Genomic DNA, 18,669 nt, shown 5'->3' with positions numbered 1-18,669 from the left:
TTTAAGAGGTTTACCACGAAAACGTTGTGTGCGTATTACCTTTATGTTTTGTTAACTCGTTATTAACTTATATATGGTTTTGTGATTCTTAACGTGATACTGATAGATTCAAAAGTGTTATGTGTGGTGGGTTTATGCCAACAAATATATTACATATATATATATATATATATATATATATATATATATATATATATATATATATATATATATATATATATATATATATATATATTTGCAAAAAAACGAAAACTTACATAACGAAATCTCCAAAGCAGAGATGAGAAAACATAAGGACCTCCACTAAGGGTGCGTTTTTTTGCCTCTTAATGGAATGATTCAGTGCTGAATGCTGAACTATTCAACATTCAGTGCGTTTGCTTCTGACCTCTGAATGACATATGATGTTGAATGGTTCAGAATTCAGTGCTGAACCATTCAGAGATGAAACACTCTCTTAACCATTAAGAGCCTAAATTTTCTGTAATTTTCTCCTTAAATCCTACCTGAACACTTATGTTAGTATATTGAATATTTTATTCATGTTACACTTTGATAAGATAATTTTACCGAGTTTATATCGTTCATTCTAAATGATTACAGCTTATTTTCATTCAGAACAAACTTTATTCAGAGACTTTGAAGCATTCAGATTTTGAACCATTCAGCGCTAAATCATTCAGTTTTATCAAACGCACTCTAAATAAGTAATTCAATGTCATTGAAAGATGGAGCCAGATTTAAATAAGTAATTCAATGTCATTGAAAGAAGTGCCATTTGTTAAAGTAACCAACCAATTAATTAAAAGTCAGACAACCAAATTTAAAAAATCAGAATATTAAAGCAAACCACATCCTTGATCAAACAAAAACTACCGTGGCCTAAAACAAATGGCCACCAGACTGTTGTAACAAGTATCGGTTATAACAGAGTACTTGTAACACTTGTTTTCACATTCAAAATCAATATACATGCAAAATTAACCATAAAATTCTTCACTACTTAAAACTTGCTTAATTGGTACCAAAACGAAAAAATTAAGATGGCGAAAATTCCAGAGACAATGATAAGCTCTTGTGATGGTCCTAGACCAATTCCAGTTATCGGAATGGGGACGGCAACATTAAAGGAAGGAAGTGATCAGGTTGAGGAGGCAGTTATCGAAGCCATTAAAGTCGGTTATCGACATTTTGACACGGCTGCACTCTATCAAACCGAGAAACCTATTGGGGACGCCATTAGAGAGGCTCTAACTTTAGGTCTCATCAAGTCTCGAGCCGAGGTTTTCATTACGACCAAATTGTGGTGTAACAAAACTGAAGGCCATCTTGTTTTGCCAGCCATTAAGGAAAGTCTTAAGTAAGAAAAGTTACATTTTTGCATTTCAATTTAAAAATGTTTTAATACTTAGTTGATTTATCTATTTATAGCATTCTAATGACATGAAACTATATGTACTCAGAGTCTAAGAAAAATCTCCTTGTTAATTAGCACATAGCCTACATCACATCCTCAAAGGTGAAGTAACATTCAATTAGGAAAAAAATGTAATTCTCTTTAGTCTTTGAACAGATTTCATTAGTTAAACATCTTTCTAAATAAGGTTTTATTAGCCAACATTAGCTATCAAATGGCTTCTGGCCTTACAGTATTAAGGGAACTCAGCAACTCAAGTTGTGCTTTCGAGTTCCGTCGTGGACAAATAATGATGTGCGTGTTTGCTGTTCACAAAAAAATTAAACAACATTAGCTAGAAACTAAAAGAAAACACATGATACTGATAGATGGTTATGAAATGATGTAGAAATTTGGGACTCGAATACGTAGATCTGTATTTGGTACATTGGCCACTAAAGCTCAACCAAGATCAGTTCAAAGTTCCGATTCCAACCGAGTGTGTAGCCCCAATCGATATCAAGGCTGTTTGGAAAGCAATGGAAGAGTGTCAAAATCTCAAACTTACGAAATCAATTGGTGTTAGCAATTTCTCTATTCGAAAAATTCAAGAAATTTTTTCCTTTGCTATAATCCGTCCTGCTGTTAATCAGGTTAGCAACTCTCTTTTCTTACAACTACATAATATAAACAAGTGACTTATAATGTGTTCTAACGTATACCTACATACCAATTATATTTAATCTGTTTGACTCGTTTTGAAGGTTGAGATGAATCCACTATGGCAGCAGAAACTACTCAATCAATTTTGCAAAGAGAATAACATCCTTCTCACTGCTTACTCGCCTTTAGGAGCGATTGGGACTTCTTGGGGACACAATCGTGTAATGGAATCCGATGTTCTTCAAGACATTGCCAATTCCAAAGGAAAGACTGTTGCGCAGGTATATAGTGTAATCGAGTCAAGTCAAGCCCAAACTCGACTATGGTCTAGCTTGGTTGGATAAAAAATAGGGTTGTAAATGAGCCGAGCTGCTCGTGAGCTACTCGAGCTCGACTCGTTAAAAACTCGATTCGAGCCGAGCCTAAACGAGCTCGATCCCGAGCTTGAACATGTTTTTAGGATCGAATACTAAACGAGCTCGAGCTCGAGCTCGAGTTTCTTATATCGAGCTCGAACAGGCTCGCGAGCCTAAACGAGTTTTTCATTTATATGCATTATTTATTATTTCAAATTAATAATATACTAAATAATTACAAAATAGTTACTATTTTATATATAAATACACAAAATAATAAGTAAAGTGAATCATGTAATATAAAGATGTGCAATAAATTAAATAAAAAAATATAAAATAAATAAAATAGTAATAAAAAAGTATTATTTTTGAATAAACGAGCCGAGCTCGATCCGAGCTCGAGCTTGCATAAATCCAGACGAGCCAAGCTCGAGCTTAATATTCAAGGCTCGAATCGAGCCGAGCTCGAGCTTAATATTCAAGGCTCGAATCGGGCTCGGCTCGGCTCGTTTACACCCTAATAAAAAATGAGCTTGGCTCGTCTCGAGTTAAGCTTAAAGTCAGCTCATTTGAGATTATACAAACTTGAGCTCTACTCGAGTTCTATGACTCTATTAATCGAGCCAACAACAAGCGTCGATTTATTGGCGACTTGATTGTCGCTTAGAACCTAAATTGAACTTCAGACAGGTTGAAAACTCATGGGAATTTGATTCTACCATTTCTATGGCGTTTCAAACTTTTTTTTGTTTATTTTAACATACTTATTGGCTGGAGGTCTTGAGAGGGAGGACTTTCTCTACACTTGTGGTGTTTCACTCTGGTAGAGAAATGACTTCTCTTTATTATATGATAAGGGAATGATTGTCTACATCTTATCTCCCCATACTCCACTTTTATGTAGGGATGACAATGGATCTAAGAAATCCAAGATCCGCGGGTACCCACGACCGTGACGGGCGGATAAAATCAAAAATTTTTACTCGCAGGTGGGTGATGGATGTAATCTTATACTCGCTGACGGGTCGCGGGCGGGTGATAGATGTAATAGATCCATTACGGGTAAAATCCGATCCGCAAATTCGTAATACCCGTTTGAATAATTCACGGATATACCAGTTCTAAATGGGTGGAAATCTCCACCTTGAGTAAATGGTCAATAGGTAATAGTTTACTCTGTATAAATTTCTACATTCCTCATATTATTTTAGTATCGAACTTTTTAGTTACTAGAGCATCCCACAATAACACATTACATATATTATATAATCAAAGCATGTTGTTGTTTATTTTATTTATTAGACTATCTTAATAATCTAATTTTTATCTATCACTTTAGTAATTCGTCAACCTCTAGTTTTAGCAACTAAATTGTGATTGTTAATTTTAAACATTGTAGCTTCATATATATTAGCAAAAAAAATTAATATATGTTTTCTCATTTTATTATATCATAGACATGGGTATATGATTGGATGATATTTTTCATGGGATTTTTGAATACTTTAATTTACATATACTTCATAAATAAGATCTGCGGGTAAACTCGCGACTCGCAATTATCTGTAGGTACGACATGTATATAAAGATAAATCCGTTAATCAAGATCTGCGGGCTCATGGATTATAAAAAAATCCGCGGGTGCGGGTGATGGATGTAGTGGATCCACGCCCACGACCCGCGTGTGTCATCCCTACTTTTATGGCATTTTATTTTCTTGTTGTCGTTGAGCTCTGCTCTAGTTCAACTCCTTTATGTATGTAATAGTTGCTTTTATATAATTATACAATTTATTTATTTAATAGTATAAAAATAATAATAATGTATGTATGTATATAAAGACTTCGTTCATGCTCGCGAGCTTATTTGAGTTCGCTATAAAAAGCTTGAGCTCGATCTCGTTAAGCTAACGATCCTTTCGGCTCAATCTCGTTTAGTTTTAACTCGAATCGAGCTCTTAACGAGTCAAATTCGAACAACCGGGCTCAAGGATACACACATACATACATACATACATACATACATACATACATACATACATACATACATACATACGTACATACATACATACATACATACATACATACATACATACATATACTATTGTATTTTGTAGAATTGATTGTTTGACCTTAAAACTTAGGTTGAAGATACATTGTTGATCTTCTCAAGTATATGAACTGTTGTACATACTAACGTGTGTTTAATCGGTTCGATATGTAGATTTCTCTAAGATGGATGTATGAGCAAGGTGTTAGTTTTGTAGTAAAAAGTTTTAACACAGAGAGGATGAAGCAGAATCTAGACATATTCGACTGGTCTTTGACAGAGGAAGAATTGAAGAAAATATGTTGCATTCCTCAGCGGAAACATCTTTACTTAATCGGCTCAATGGTGACAGAGCATAACGATGTAATGGCGGAGATTGATGCAGAGCTAGCTTTGAATTAAATGCATGATTAGTCGTATTTTTAGTCATTTTTTTGAAACAAAGACGTTAATTCGTTTTTGCGAGATGAGAGTTAGATAACATAACATTAATTCAGCTTAATAAGTAGCATGACATAACGGTGGTGACGTAATCTTTGGTGGCGATGTACGAGGTAAAATCGTTGGTAAAGGTAACATCACTAACTATAAAATTACTCTTGAGGATGTCTTGCATATTAAGAACCTAAGTTTTAATTTGCTAATTGTTGGTAAAATATGTGATAAAGGTTATAACATGACATTTACTAAATCCTCATTGCATATAACCAAAGATGATAAAAATGTTATAAATGGAATTAGGAAAAAAGGTCCTTTACACATGCAAACTAAATGACTTTAAATATTTAGATATTTGTCTTTCTTTCATTCATGACACTACCACTTTGTGTCATATGAGACTTGGGCATGCTAATATGAAACTAATTCACAACATATCCTCTAAAGAAATAGTTAGAGATTTACCCAAACTAAAATATGAAATCATTTTTGTGATGCATGTAAAGTAGGAAAATAAGTCCATGCTAGTCATAAACCTTAGAACTTCATTTCAACTAAAAGATATCTAGAACTCTTACATATGGATTTGTTTGGTCCATCGTCCGTTCAAAGTTATTGTGGTAATTTTTACACATTGGTAATCGTTGATGATTTTTTTAGATATATATGGACATTATTTCTAAAACACAAAAATGAGGCATTTGAAAGGTTCATAATTTTTGCTACAAAAATACAAAACTTGCTTGGGTGTACGATTATCACCATACGAACGGATCATGAAAGAGAATTTGATAATGATGCCCAATTTGGAGTCTTTTGTGATTTACATGAAATTTCTCATAATTTCTCAGCTCCTCGCACTCCGTAATTAAATGGGGTTGTTGAAAGGAAAAACTGAACTCTTCAAAAAATGAGTAGAACAATGTTAAATGAATAATCATTCCGTCAAACATTTTGGTGTGAAGCCGTAACAACCTTAACTTATATTCAAAATAGAGTTCTAATTAGTAATCATTGATGATTTTTTTAGATATACATGGACATTATTTCTAAAACACAAAAATGAGGCATTTGAAAGGTTCATAATTTTTGCTACAAAAATACAAAACTTGCTTGGGTGTACGATTATCACCATACGAACGGATCATGGAAGAGAATTTGATAATGATGCCCAATTTGGAGTCTTTTGTGATTTACATGAAATTTCTCATAATTTCTCAGCTCCTCGCACTCCGCAATTAAATGGGGTTGTTGAAAGGAAAAACTGAACTCTTCAAAAAATGAGTAGAACAATGTTAAATGAATAATCATTCCCTCAAACATTTTGGTTTGAAGCCGTAACAACCTTAACTTATATTCAAAATAGAGTTCTAATTAGGCCTTCACTGGATAAAACACCCTATGAAAATTTAAACGTTAGGATACCCACCGTAAGTCACATTAGGGTATTTGGATGCAAGTGTTTCATCGTAAACAAAAAGGAATACCTAACGAAATTTGAACCTAAAGCCTATGAAGGAGTATTCCTAGGATATTCGTTAGAAAGTAAGCCTATAGAGTTCTAAATAAATATACGAATGTCATAGAAAAGTCGTTAGATGTCACATTTGATGAAACTCCTCCACCTAAGTCCAAACCACTAGTAGATGATGATGATGTTGAACAAAAAGCCATTGTGATTAGTACAACCCAAAATGAATCTAAAGAAGTCGAGGAAACAAATGAGAAGGAATCTCATTTGGAAAACGACCGTAGCAAAGATAATCTAGAACCCACAACTGACCTTAAACATATTAAGGATCATCCAATAGAACAAGTCTGAGGATACATCAACACTAGAACCACACGATCACAAATCTTCAATTTAGTTGCAAACTATGCATTCATCTCCCAAATAGAACCAAAAACATTAAGGAAGCCTTATTAGATGAGAGTTGGGTGGAAGCCATGCAAGGAGGAATCAAATCAATTCCAAAGGAGTGATGTATGAGATTTGGTTCCCTTACCAAGTGAGCAAAATATTATAGGAACCAAATGGGTATATAGGAACAAACTAGATGAAGATGGGAAGGTTGTTAGAAACAAAGGTAGGTTGGTTGCTCAAGGATATAGTCAATAAGAATGAATCGATTATGATGAAACCTTTGCTCCCGTAGCTAGACTAGAGTCCATTAGAATACTTCTTGCATATGCATGTGCTAAAAACTTAAAACTATATCAAATAGTTGTCAAAAGTGCTTTTCTAAATGGTGTCATAAATGAAGAAGTATATGTGTCGCAACCTTCGGGCTTTGAAGATTTTGAAAAACCATATCATGTGTTTAAACATAAGAAAGCTCTATATGGACCGAAACAAGCTCCTAGAGCTTGGTATGAGAGACTTAGAACCTTCCTTATTATTCATGGATATGAAATGGGAAAAATCAATAATACATTATTCGTCAAAAAGCATGAAAATGATTTAGTTATTGTTCAAATATATGTTGATGATATTGTATTTGGTTCTACTAATGAATCTCTTAGCAATGAGTTTTCTAAGTTAATGCATGATGAGTTTGATGTGAGCATGATGGGTGAACTCATGTTCTTTCTCGGACTCCAAATTAAGTAACTAGAAGATGGAACGTTCATCAATCAACAAAAGTATATTCATGATATGCTCAAAATATTTGGAATAGAAAACTCGAAGCCAATGGCTACTCCTATGGCTACCAATGTCAAGCTTACTCTCGAAGGAGAAGGAGATTCATTCAATAGCACCAAGTATATAGGAATGATAGGATATCTTCTATACTAACAGTAAGCCTACCCGATATTTATGTATAGCGTGTGCTTGTGTACAAGATTTTAAGAGATTCCCAAAATGTCTTACGTTGACGCAGTCAAAAGAATCTTTAGATACTTGAAAGGTACCATGCATCTTGGACAATGGTACCCAAAGTTCACCGGTGTTGACATTATGTGCTTTGCGGATTCCGACCATGGAGGGTCATTGATTGATCGAAAGAGCACAAGTGGTGTGTGTGCATTTGTTGCGCTCTGCTTAACATCATGGTTCTCTAAGAAACAAACATCCGTTGTACTATCTACTACCAAAGCGGAATATTTTACCGTGGGAAGAGCATGTGCACAAGTGTTATGGATGAAACAAACCTTCATTGACTACGGTATCATCTCTTCTAAAATACCTATATGTTATATGTTGTGATAATAAGAGTGCTATAGACCTATCTAAGAATCAAATATTACACTCTAGGAATAAATACATAGACATTAGGCACCACTTTTTACGTGATCATGTCCAAAATGATAATATTGTGATTGATAAGGTAGCCTCCTTAGAAAATATAGTTGATATATTTACTAAGCCTCTGAAAAAGGAGAAATTCACTCTACTTAGGAATGAGTTGGGAATAATGGAACCCGTGCCTTAATAAATTTATTCTCACTAAACCCGTACGGTCGAAGGACGGTCGACCGTGGCCTTGACCGCACAACAGCTGACAGTTGTTTTGTCTTTTCCTTACCATCTTTATTATCTAAATCACTTTTTCACCAACCCCACTCCTTCTTTAAACCCCAACCACCAGATTCTCAGATTTCATTGTCTCCAACATCTAGTGGTCCTTCAAGGTAAGCTTCTAAAATCTTTAATTGTTAGGTCTCTAGAAAGAGCTAACTATATCCCTTAGATTATAAGGGAGGTGTTCTATAGATGAGGGCTATATATAGAACACCAAGCCTCCCTTAGTCACTAACATTAGCCACCGATTTGTAATGTATTCAAGAGAGCCGTGGGATATAGTTGACTAATTTGACTAATGCTCTCTACATTCATGTGGTTAATTGTTCACATTTATGGTATTCATGAGATCTAGGATCCTACAATTGGTATTAGAGCTTAGGCCTTCATCACATGAAGGAGATCCTTATGAATATTCATTAATGTTTTCCCTCCACCTTCAAATCTTCAAACACAAAACACATGCATCTTCAACATACCTTCAACCAAACCTTCAAATCTTCATCATCTTCATCATGAAGATATGAAGATCTCCAAAAAAATTTCCTCGAAAAATTTTCAAAAATTTTTCGGACCGAATCTTATTTTCACACATTACCGAATCTCACTTCCGAATTTAAATCGACACTTATTCCAACTCAAAATTCAAAACACAAATATCAACATCAACAATTCTGATTATAATTTCACTTATCATTTTTTTTATTCAGAATTCAGATTCATAACAACACAACTCTTGCAATATCAAATTCATTCTTCATTTTTTATTCAGATTCATTTTTTGCTACAGTACACTATAGAGGTTCATATTCATGAACTTGATTTTCACTCTTTTCATGATATGATCTTTAACATGAATCAACATCAAAAACGTGATCTTTACAACCTACTGAATCTTCGAGAATCATCACATCATATTTACAATAACAAATTCATTATGATTTGGATCGATTTCATACTTAACCGAATACGAGACCGATTTGGTCTCCGGCTCAATTCGAGGTGAAATTACAAATTGTAAAAATGCAGATGTGCTCGAAATCATCTGGTGTAAATCTATGCCAAATTTCAGCCCCTCACTCGAATATTCGAGATCGAATTTTAGAGTCAAACCTCATGAAGAAAAGTCAACTGAATCTTCATGATTCGAATTCGAGTTTGATATATTGTTTCAGATCAAATTGATAATTTTAGAGCATTCATGGAAGGATTCTAAGCGAGTTTCATGTTGGATTCATCACCTAAAACGCAATAGATTTCATTTTTTTGATTTGGTGTTCATATGAAGCTTCAACTCATGTTCTTCGCTGATTATGAGAATCTGATGCGGTTTTGGATCAACATACTTTACCAGATGTGTTAATCGCTGCTTTAAGAGGCTATATGACGATTTTATTACCTAATTTGATTGTTACATGTATCTGGAATATTTTGTGAAGAACATCAGATGAAGAACATGGCGGTTATTTTTTTTACGAATCAGATTCGGTGACTCATTCGGTATTGGTTATGATTCATGATTCGGTATGAAGATGAACAGGACTCGGTATTGATTCTTGAAGTTCATACGAATCAGTTCACATTCGGTATACGATTAAAGGTATTGCATTCGGTATAGACTTGATGATTATCTTTCAGTTTCTATACAGATTCATGATTCGGTATAAGCTTCGATTGCCAAGTGAATATGTTGTTATTGGGCCTCAAGCTAGCTTACCGAATGTACAAGCCCAACAAGGGAATTCAGTCCATTCATCAAATTCTGATGCAAATTTTACAGAATCAGTCCCTGACAGCTTTAAAACTTTTACATGGACAGTCCTTTACCGAATTTGGCTACGAAATTGACAGTTTTGGCCCCTGACTTTTGACAGAATTTTCAGGCCTAGCCCTTTACCGAATCTGAACCTCCAAGGCATATTTTTTCACTATTTTCGAGGCTCGGATTCATGCGGATTTTCTCATACTCGTTATTTTCAATATTTTGGGGATTTGCCGAGCACGTCAACCATTTTAAACAATGAAGCTCTTATTTCATACGAGCATCATTGTGGGGGAGATATGTATATGGTTGATGTGCATATGAATTCAATACGCGTACGATATTGGACTCGTACTTCAAAGAGACAAAGTGAAAGTGTTACTTCTTTGACGAGTGAGCATGCGAAACCGAAAGAGACTTCCATATCCTTGGGGGAGTACATGAGACGTTAGGAACTTCGTAGGAGCCAACGATCTATACGCTTTATGTGACGATCATGTGTTTGATTGAAATCAAACTTGATCGGCCGTGCCCCATAGTTTGCCAAAGTTTTTCGAGCTTACTAATCAAGGCAAATGTTGAGAGGGAGTTGAGTTCTTCATCAACATAAAGTGATGCTTCGATGAATGTCAAGATTATGTGCATTCCGCTGTGCAAACTCGAAGACCATTGAATGTAGAAGAACTCCAAGTTTCAAAGATCTACTTCAACGGCCATGCAAGATTCAAAGGGGGAGTTAGTTAGAAATAGTTAATTCTTTCTCATTGTAATTTTGTATGCATTTTACCTAGTGAGCAATCTTCGAGACATAGTTATCTCTTAGGGGGAGATTGTTAGGTCTCTAGAAAGAGCTAACTATATCCCTTAGATTATAAGGGAGGTGTTCTATAGATGAGAGCTATATATAGAACACCAAGCCTCCCTTAGTCACTAACATTAGCCACCGATTTGTAATGTATTCAAGAGAGCCGTTGAATATAGTTGACTAGTTTGACTAATGCTCTCTACATTCATGTGGTTAATTGTTCACATTCATGGTATTCATCAGATCTAGGATCCTACATTAATATTGCTTACTTTCAAAATTTTCTCATGTGATTTTTTCCATAATCACACATGAGAACATATTTAGTGTTTTTCATACTAATAGGAACACTTGTTTTGATGCATAACTTATCAGTTGTGTGAAAGCTTCTTTGCAAAGATCATAACTATTAGAGTGCCATATAGGAACTTTTTTCTTGCATAATTCATACAAGTTATTTTTGAAAACTACTCATGCACACACAAATGTTTGACCAAATTCTTGTGATAAATGTGAATCTCATGATACTTATCAAGCTTTGGAAAACATAAATTGAAATGATGAAACTTGTCTACCTTTTCAAAATGGCACAATTCATATGTTTTCAAAATGCTTCTAGACAAGAATTAATTGACACATGTTTAGCATATAGGTTTTCAAAACCATGTTGCAAACATGACTTTCTTGCTAAAATGTTCACATTCCTAGAAAATGACCAACACACGAAGACAGTGTGTGGCATATCACCAACAAAAAATGGAAACTCGAACCCTTCTTGAAGAAAGAGTTGTTCACTATGATGAATTTCCAAACCTTCAAACGACATTCACTCAAAAAGAATGTTTCTATTTCTTAAACCTAGATGGGTCATCTATCCATCCCTTATCCGAGAGTTTTATGGCAACTTTGAACTTGTCAACCCAAACCAAGTCAATTTCAACTTTGTAATAAGATTCACACTTGGCGTCTCTCGTACTTTGCTTCGGTTATGAAGATTTACTCACAAGGTTGTAACTTCTACACTCCTTGAACCGATCTTAGATCCTTGCACCCCAAACTTCTACACTCCTTGAACCGATCTTTGATCCTTGCACCCACATACCCCACACAATAAGTACTATCCACCATCACTTACTCGGATGTACCTCACAATCTCAACCACCGCATCCGTGTTCGAGACTCCGAGATTCGTCATGATCTTCAACTCCTCTTAACCGTCATTCGACACAACATATTTTGTAGGGAGACTTCCGTTAATCATCTCTCGGGAACCGAAGTAGCCATTCTATGGTCCTTTCTATCAGCCGATGCCATAAACTTAGCCTTTATCGTGACTCGATGAATGAGCAATCTTCGTACCCATCGTAACCGTCTACTTCCCTACTCTATTAATCTCAATCACATCTTTCGACACCTAGGTATGATAACTCCTCTAGAGGTTCCTCGTTCCATGTCAATCACTCCGCTCAATTTCTGGATTGCCACTCCTATCACAATACTCTCATCCGACTCTGAGAACTCCGCAATCGCTGATGCCGTTAGCACCAATGCCAATTATGTTTAAAATATTGGTTAGGATAATATTAAGGGCAGGTAGTTATGTCAACTAGTCTATGTTCAAAACTTATGCTTATGGTATGTAATGTGTTATTTACTCCTATTTTGACTTTTGTGTGTACTAATCCTTTTTCTATAAGTCTTATAATGCACATTTCAAGGGGGACCTATATCATCTACCGCTATGTAAAATTCAAAGGGGAGCAATACACTAGGGCGCTCTTAGTTCCAGGGGGAGCTAACCTTTTTGCTTCAACAAAAGGGGGGAAGTGTATGGTAAGTGACGTTAACACATGTGTTGTATTGTACGCTTAAGAATATTTACATAGGTTTGTCATCATCAAAAAGGGGGAGAATGTTGATTAGTGATCCATTGACAATATTCAAATGTTAACCACTTTGTTTTGATGATGACACCAAGTCTTATGTGCTTAAACTGCGTATAGAACAACACAAGTTCACAAGCCTACACAATCTCTAGCAAACGACCAATACACAAAATAGACAAGTCAAAAAGAGTCATTTAAAAAATACTGAAGGAGCACGGCTGGGTCCACGGTCGACCGCAGGTCAGACCGTGGATGCCCTGTACATTGGATCTAAGGAACAAGGTGCACGGTCGACTCCACGGTCAGTCGTGGGTCGGCCGCAGTTTTATCTGTCCAAATTTTTGATCAAATAATGTTTGACTACTTCGGACCATCTATAATTTACAAAACTTATTTCAACATGCTTAGAATAGTTGTCTCCTTCATATCCAAATGATTTTTGGTCACTAAAACACTAATCTTGGTTAATCACACTTAATGATGTAGTGACCCGAACTTTTCCATGTTTATATATATTAATTGAGATTGATATTTACATGATTAAATGTTTCCAACATGTTAAGCAATCAAACTTGTTAAGACTTGATTAATTGAAATATGTTTCATATAGACAATTGACCACCCAAGTTGACCGGTGATTCACGAACGTTAAAACTTGTAAAAACTATACGATGACATATATATGGTTATATATATAGTTAACATGATTTTATTATAAGTATGTATCTCATTAGGTATTTTAACAATGAGTTATATACATAAAAATGAGACTATTAATTTAAGAAACTCGAAAACGATATATATAACGATTATCGTTATAACAACGTCTTACTAGGTACATATGAATCATATTAAGATATTGATACACTTGGTTAATTATGTTAAATGGTAAGTAAATATATTATTAAGTGTATTAACAATGAAATATATATGTAAAAATAAGACTACTAACTTAATGATTTCGAAACGAGACATATATGTAACGATTATCGTTGTAACGACATTTAATGTATATATATCATATTAAGAGATATTCATACATGATAATATCATGATAATATAATAATTTAAAATCTCATTTGATATTATAAACATTGGGTTAACAACATTTAACAAGATCGTTAACCTAAAGGTTTCAAAACAACACTTACATGTAACGACTAACGATGACTTAACGACTCAGTTAAAATGTATATACATGTAGTGTTTTAATATGTATTTATACACTTTTAAAAGACTTCAATACACTTATCAAAATACTTCTACTTAACAAAAATGCTTACAATTACATCCTCGTTCAGTTTCATCAACAATTCTACTCGTATGCACCCGTATTCGTACTCGTACAATACACAGCTTTTAGATGTATGTACTATTGGTATATACACTCCAATGATCAGCTCTTAGCAGCCCATGTGAGTCACCTAACACATGTGGGAACCATCATTTGGCAACTAGCATGAAATATCTCATAAAATTACAAAAATATGAGTAATCATTCATGACTTATTTACATGAAAACAAAATTACATATCCTTTATATCTAATCCATACACCAACGACCAAAAACACCTACAAACACTTTCATTCTTCAATTTTCTTCATCTAATTGATCTCTCTCAAGTTCTATCTTCAAGTTCTAAGTGTTCTTCATATATTCTACAGGTTCTAGTTACATAAAATCAAGAATACTTTCAAGTTTGCTAGCTCACTTCCAATCTTGTAAGGTGATCATCCAACCTCAAGAAATCTTTGTTTCTTACAGTAGGTTATCATTCTAATACAAGGTAATAATCATATTCAAACTTTGGTTCAATTTCTATAACTATAACAATCTTATTTCAAGTGATGATCTTACTTGAACTTGTTTTCGTGTCATGATTCTGCTTCAAGAACTTCGAGCCATCCAAGGATCCGTTGAAGCTAGATCCATTTTTCTCTTTTCCAGTAGGTTTATCCAAGGAACTTAAGGTAGTAATGATGTTCATAACATCATTCGATTCATACATATAAAGCTATCTTATTCGAAGGTTTAAACTTGTAATCACTAGAACATAGTTTAGTTAATTCTAAACTTGTTCGCAAATAAAAGTTAATCCTTCTAACTTGACTTTTAAAATCAACTAAATACATGTTCTAAATCTATATGATATGCTAACTTAATGATTTAAAACCTGGAGACACGAAAAACACCGTAAAACCGGATTTACGCCGTCGTAGTAACATCGCGGGCTGTTTTGGGTTAGTTAATTAAAAACTATGATAAACTTTGATTTAAAAGTTGTTATTCTGAGAAAATGATTTTTATTATGAACATGAAACTATATCCAAAAATTATGGTTAAACTCAAAGTGGAAGTATGTTTTCTAAAATGGTCATCTAGACGTCGTTCTTTCGACTGAAATGACTACCTTTACAAAAACGACTTGTAACTTATTTTTCCGACTATAAACCTATACTTTTTATGTTTAGATTCATAAAATAGAGTTCAATATGAAACCATAGCAATTTGATTCACTCAAAACGGATTTAAAATGAAGAAGTTATGGGTAAAACAAGATTGGATAATTTTTTTCATTTTAGCTACGTGAAAATTTGTAACAAATCTATTCCAACCATAACTTAATCAACTTGTATTGTATATTATGTAATCTTGAGATACCATAGACACGTATACAATGTTTCGACCTATCATGTCGACACATCTATATATATTTCGGAACAACCATAGACACTCTATATGTGAATGTTGGAGTTAGCTATACAGGGTTGAGGTTGATTCCAAAATATATATAGTTTGAGTTGTGATCAATACTGAGATACATATACACTGGGTCGTGGATTGATTCAAGATAATATTTATCGATTTATTTCTGTACATCTAACTGTGGACAACTAGTTGTAGGTTACTAACGAGGACAGCTGACTTAATAAACTTAAAACATCAAAATATATTAAAAGTGTTGTAAATATATTTTGAACATACTTTGATATATATGTATATATTGTTATAGGTTCGTGAATCAACCAGTGGCCAAGTCTTACTTCCCGACGAAGTAAAAAAATCTGTGAAAGTGAGTTATAGTCCCACTTTTAAAATCTAATATTTTTGGGATGAGAATACATGCAGGTTTTATAAATGATTTACAAAATAGACACAAGTACGTGAAACTACATTCTATGGTTGAATTATCGAAATCGAATATGCCCCTTTTTATTAAGTCTGGTAATCTAAGAATTAGGGAACAGACACCCTAATTGACGCGAATCCTAAAGATAGATCTATTGGGCTTAACAAACCCCATCCAAAGTACCGGATGCTTTAGTACTTCGAAATTTATATCATATCCGAAGGGTGTCCCGGAATGATGGGGATATTCTTATATATGCATCTTGTTAATGTCGGTTACCAGGTGTTCACCATATGAATGACTTTTATCTCTATGTATGGGATGTGTATTGAAATATGAAATCTTGTGGTCTATTATTATGATTTGATATATATAGGTTAAACCTATAACTCACCAACATTTTTGTTGACGTTTTAAGCATGTTTATTCTCAGGTGATTATTAAGAGCTTCCGCTGTCGCATACTTAAATAAGGACGAGATTTGGAGTCCATGCTTGTATGATATTGTGTAAAAACTGCATTCAAGAAACTTATTTTGTTGTAACATATTTGTATTGTAAACCATTATGTAATGGTCGTGTGTAAACAGGATATTTTAGATTATCATTATTTGATAATATACGTAAAGCTTTTTAAACCTTTATTGATGAAATAAAGGTTATGGTTTGTTTTAAAATGAATGCAGTCTTTGAAAAACGTCTCATATAGAGGTCAAAACCTCGCAACGAAATCAATTAATATGGAACGTTTTTAATCAATAAGAACGGGACATTTCAGTTGGTATCCGAGCGTTGGTCTTAGAGAACCAGAATTTTGCATTAGTGTGTCTTATCGAGTTTGTTAGGATGCATTAGTGAGTCTGGACTTCGACCGTGTTTACTTGAAAAATGATTGCTTAACAAATTTTGTTGGAAACTATATATTTTTAACATGTGAATATTATGTGATATATTAATCTCTTAACGCGTTTGATATTATGTGATAGATGTCTACCTCTAGAACAAGTCACATTGACTCACCTAATAATAATGAAGAGTCAAATGTAAATTGGAATGATTCGTGGACTGATTCACAAGTTCCCGAAGAGGAACCGGAAGAAGAGTCGGAACCGGAAGAAGAATCGGAACCGGAAGAAGAATCGGAACCGGATGAAGAAATAGAACCGGTGGGGGAAATAATAAAACGGTTAAGTAAAAGAAAATCCTCAACCAACCGACCAAGGTTAATTATGGTCAATGGTGTTTCCGCCAAGGAAGCAAAATATTGGGAGGATTACCAATTCTCCGATGAATCGGATTCCGACGAGAATTCCGATGATGTTATAGAAATTACCCCAACTGAATTTAAAAAGGCAAAAGAAAATAATAAGGGAAAGGGTATAAAAATAGAGAAATCTAATTCCAACCCCGATGAACTTTATATGTATCGTCAACCCCCGAAGTCCTTAAGTTGTAACAATGACCCGGGAACCTCTAAACCACCAGGTTTTTCTAAACCAATGTGGATCACGACGGCTCGTATTAGGAGAACATCATATATCCCTAGAAACTTGGCAAAACGAACCAAAACCGAAGAAGAAGAAACGAGCGAGTCGGAATAAGATAGTTGTATTCGTGTGGTGTAGTATATGTAATATAGTGTGCTTATGCTTTATGATATATGTAAAAATTGCTTGTATTAATAAGTATTTTTTTATGAATCTAACTCTTGTCTATTTTACAGTTTAAAAACACAAAATGGATAGACAACCCAATATTTTAAGAGACCTACCCGGAGACATGATTGATGAAATCTTGTCTAGAGTCGGTCAGAATTCCTCGGCACAACTATTTAAGGCGAGATCAGTTTGTAAGATATTCGAAGAACGTTCCAAGAATGTCTTGGTTTATAAGAGACTTTCGTTTGAAAGATGGGGGATATCACATTGGGAAACCCATAAGTTACGATGTGTTTACTTTAACGCATATATTGCGGGGAACCCAAATGCCATTTTACGCAACGGGTTAAGAAATTATTTTGACTCAATGTATCCGAATATAGGACTTCATGATTTAGAAAAAGCGGCTAACATGCAACATAAAGAAGCATGCTATGCTTACGGGTTAGTAATGTTCGCTTCTCACCAAAGTGAGAAAAAGAACATCGGGCTACAGCTATTAAACAAAACGTTTCCACAAGTGACGGAGTCGGTAATTGGGGTAAGAAATGAGGTTTTTAGATTGTTACGGGACTGTTGGACATTACGTAACCCTCGTCCCTTTGACGACGTTACAACACGCTGTCTTATCAACGGCCATAACGGTTATGTTCCACAAGACCAAGGATGGGAAGTAATCCTAGTAAAACCAGAATGCATGACTTGTTTCTGGACGTATGAATTACGTGTCTTTATTGCCTTTGCTGAACGACTTGTGTACTAGCTAGAATTATCTTCACAACCATCTTGTATCAAATTTATTGTGTGCTATATTTCATGCTATATGTAAAATAAGCGATATTGTAAGTTTGTAAAATATTGTGTAAAAGTTTGAACGCGAAATATTATTATAATCAGTTTTTCATATAGAATTGTAGTAGTTGAATTGTATATTAGCTACTAAGTATGAACTTAACGGGTAGGTACTACCCGAATTTAAACTTATAAGACGCTAATATGAAGA

General features: G+C 34.4%; 1 protein-coding gene across 1 annotated transcript; it reads left to right on the top strand.

Annotated features, from left to right (window-relative positions):
* The first annotated feature begins 1,043 nt into the window (after positions 1-1,043).
* LOC139870431 (D-galacturonate reductase-like) lies at positions 1,044-4,866 on the top strand. The gene is made up of 4 exons (XM_071858242.1): positions 1,044-1,360; positions 1,806-2,049; positions 2,161-2,340; positions 4,639-4,866. Exons 1-4 carry the CDS (start codon positions 1,044-1,046, stop codon positions 4,864-4,866), a joined length of 969 nt encoding a protein of 322 aa, XP_071714343.1.
* Positions 4,867-18,669: the final 13,803 nt, after the last annotated feature.

Source organism: Rutidosis leptorrhynchoides, chromosome 10, assembly GCF_046630445.1.
Source record: "Rutidosis leptorrhynchoides isolate AG116_Rl617_1_P2 chromosome 10, CSIRO_AGI_Rlap_v1, whole genome shotgun sequence".
In the NCBI taxonomy this organism is placed as follows: Eukaryota; Viridiplantae; Streptophyta; class Magnoliopsida; order Asterales; family Asteraceae; genus Rutidosis; species Rutidosis leptorrhynchoides.
This window is presented reverse-complemented; position numbering and strand designations above follow the sequence as displayed.

Excerpts from the sequence above, each read along its gene's own strand:
- LOC139870431 (XM_071858242.1), top strand. The coding sequence starts at position 1,044 with ATGGCGAAAATTCCAGAGACAATGATAAGCTCTTGTGATGGTCCTAGA. Across the intron at positions 1,361-1,805 it reads GCCATTAAGGAAAGTCTTAA|AAATTTGGGACTCGAATACG; the intron begins GTAAGAAAAGTT and ends GAAATGATGTAG. Across the intron at positions 2,050-2,160 it reads TCCGTCCTGCTGTTAATCAG|GTTGAGATGAATCCACTATG; the intron begins GTTAGCAACTCT and ends CTCGTTTTGAAG.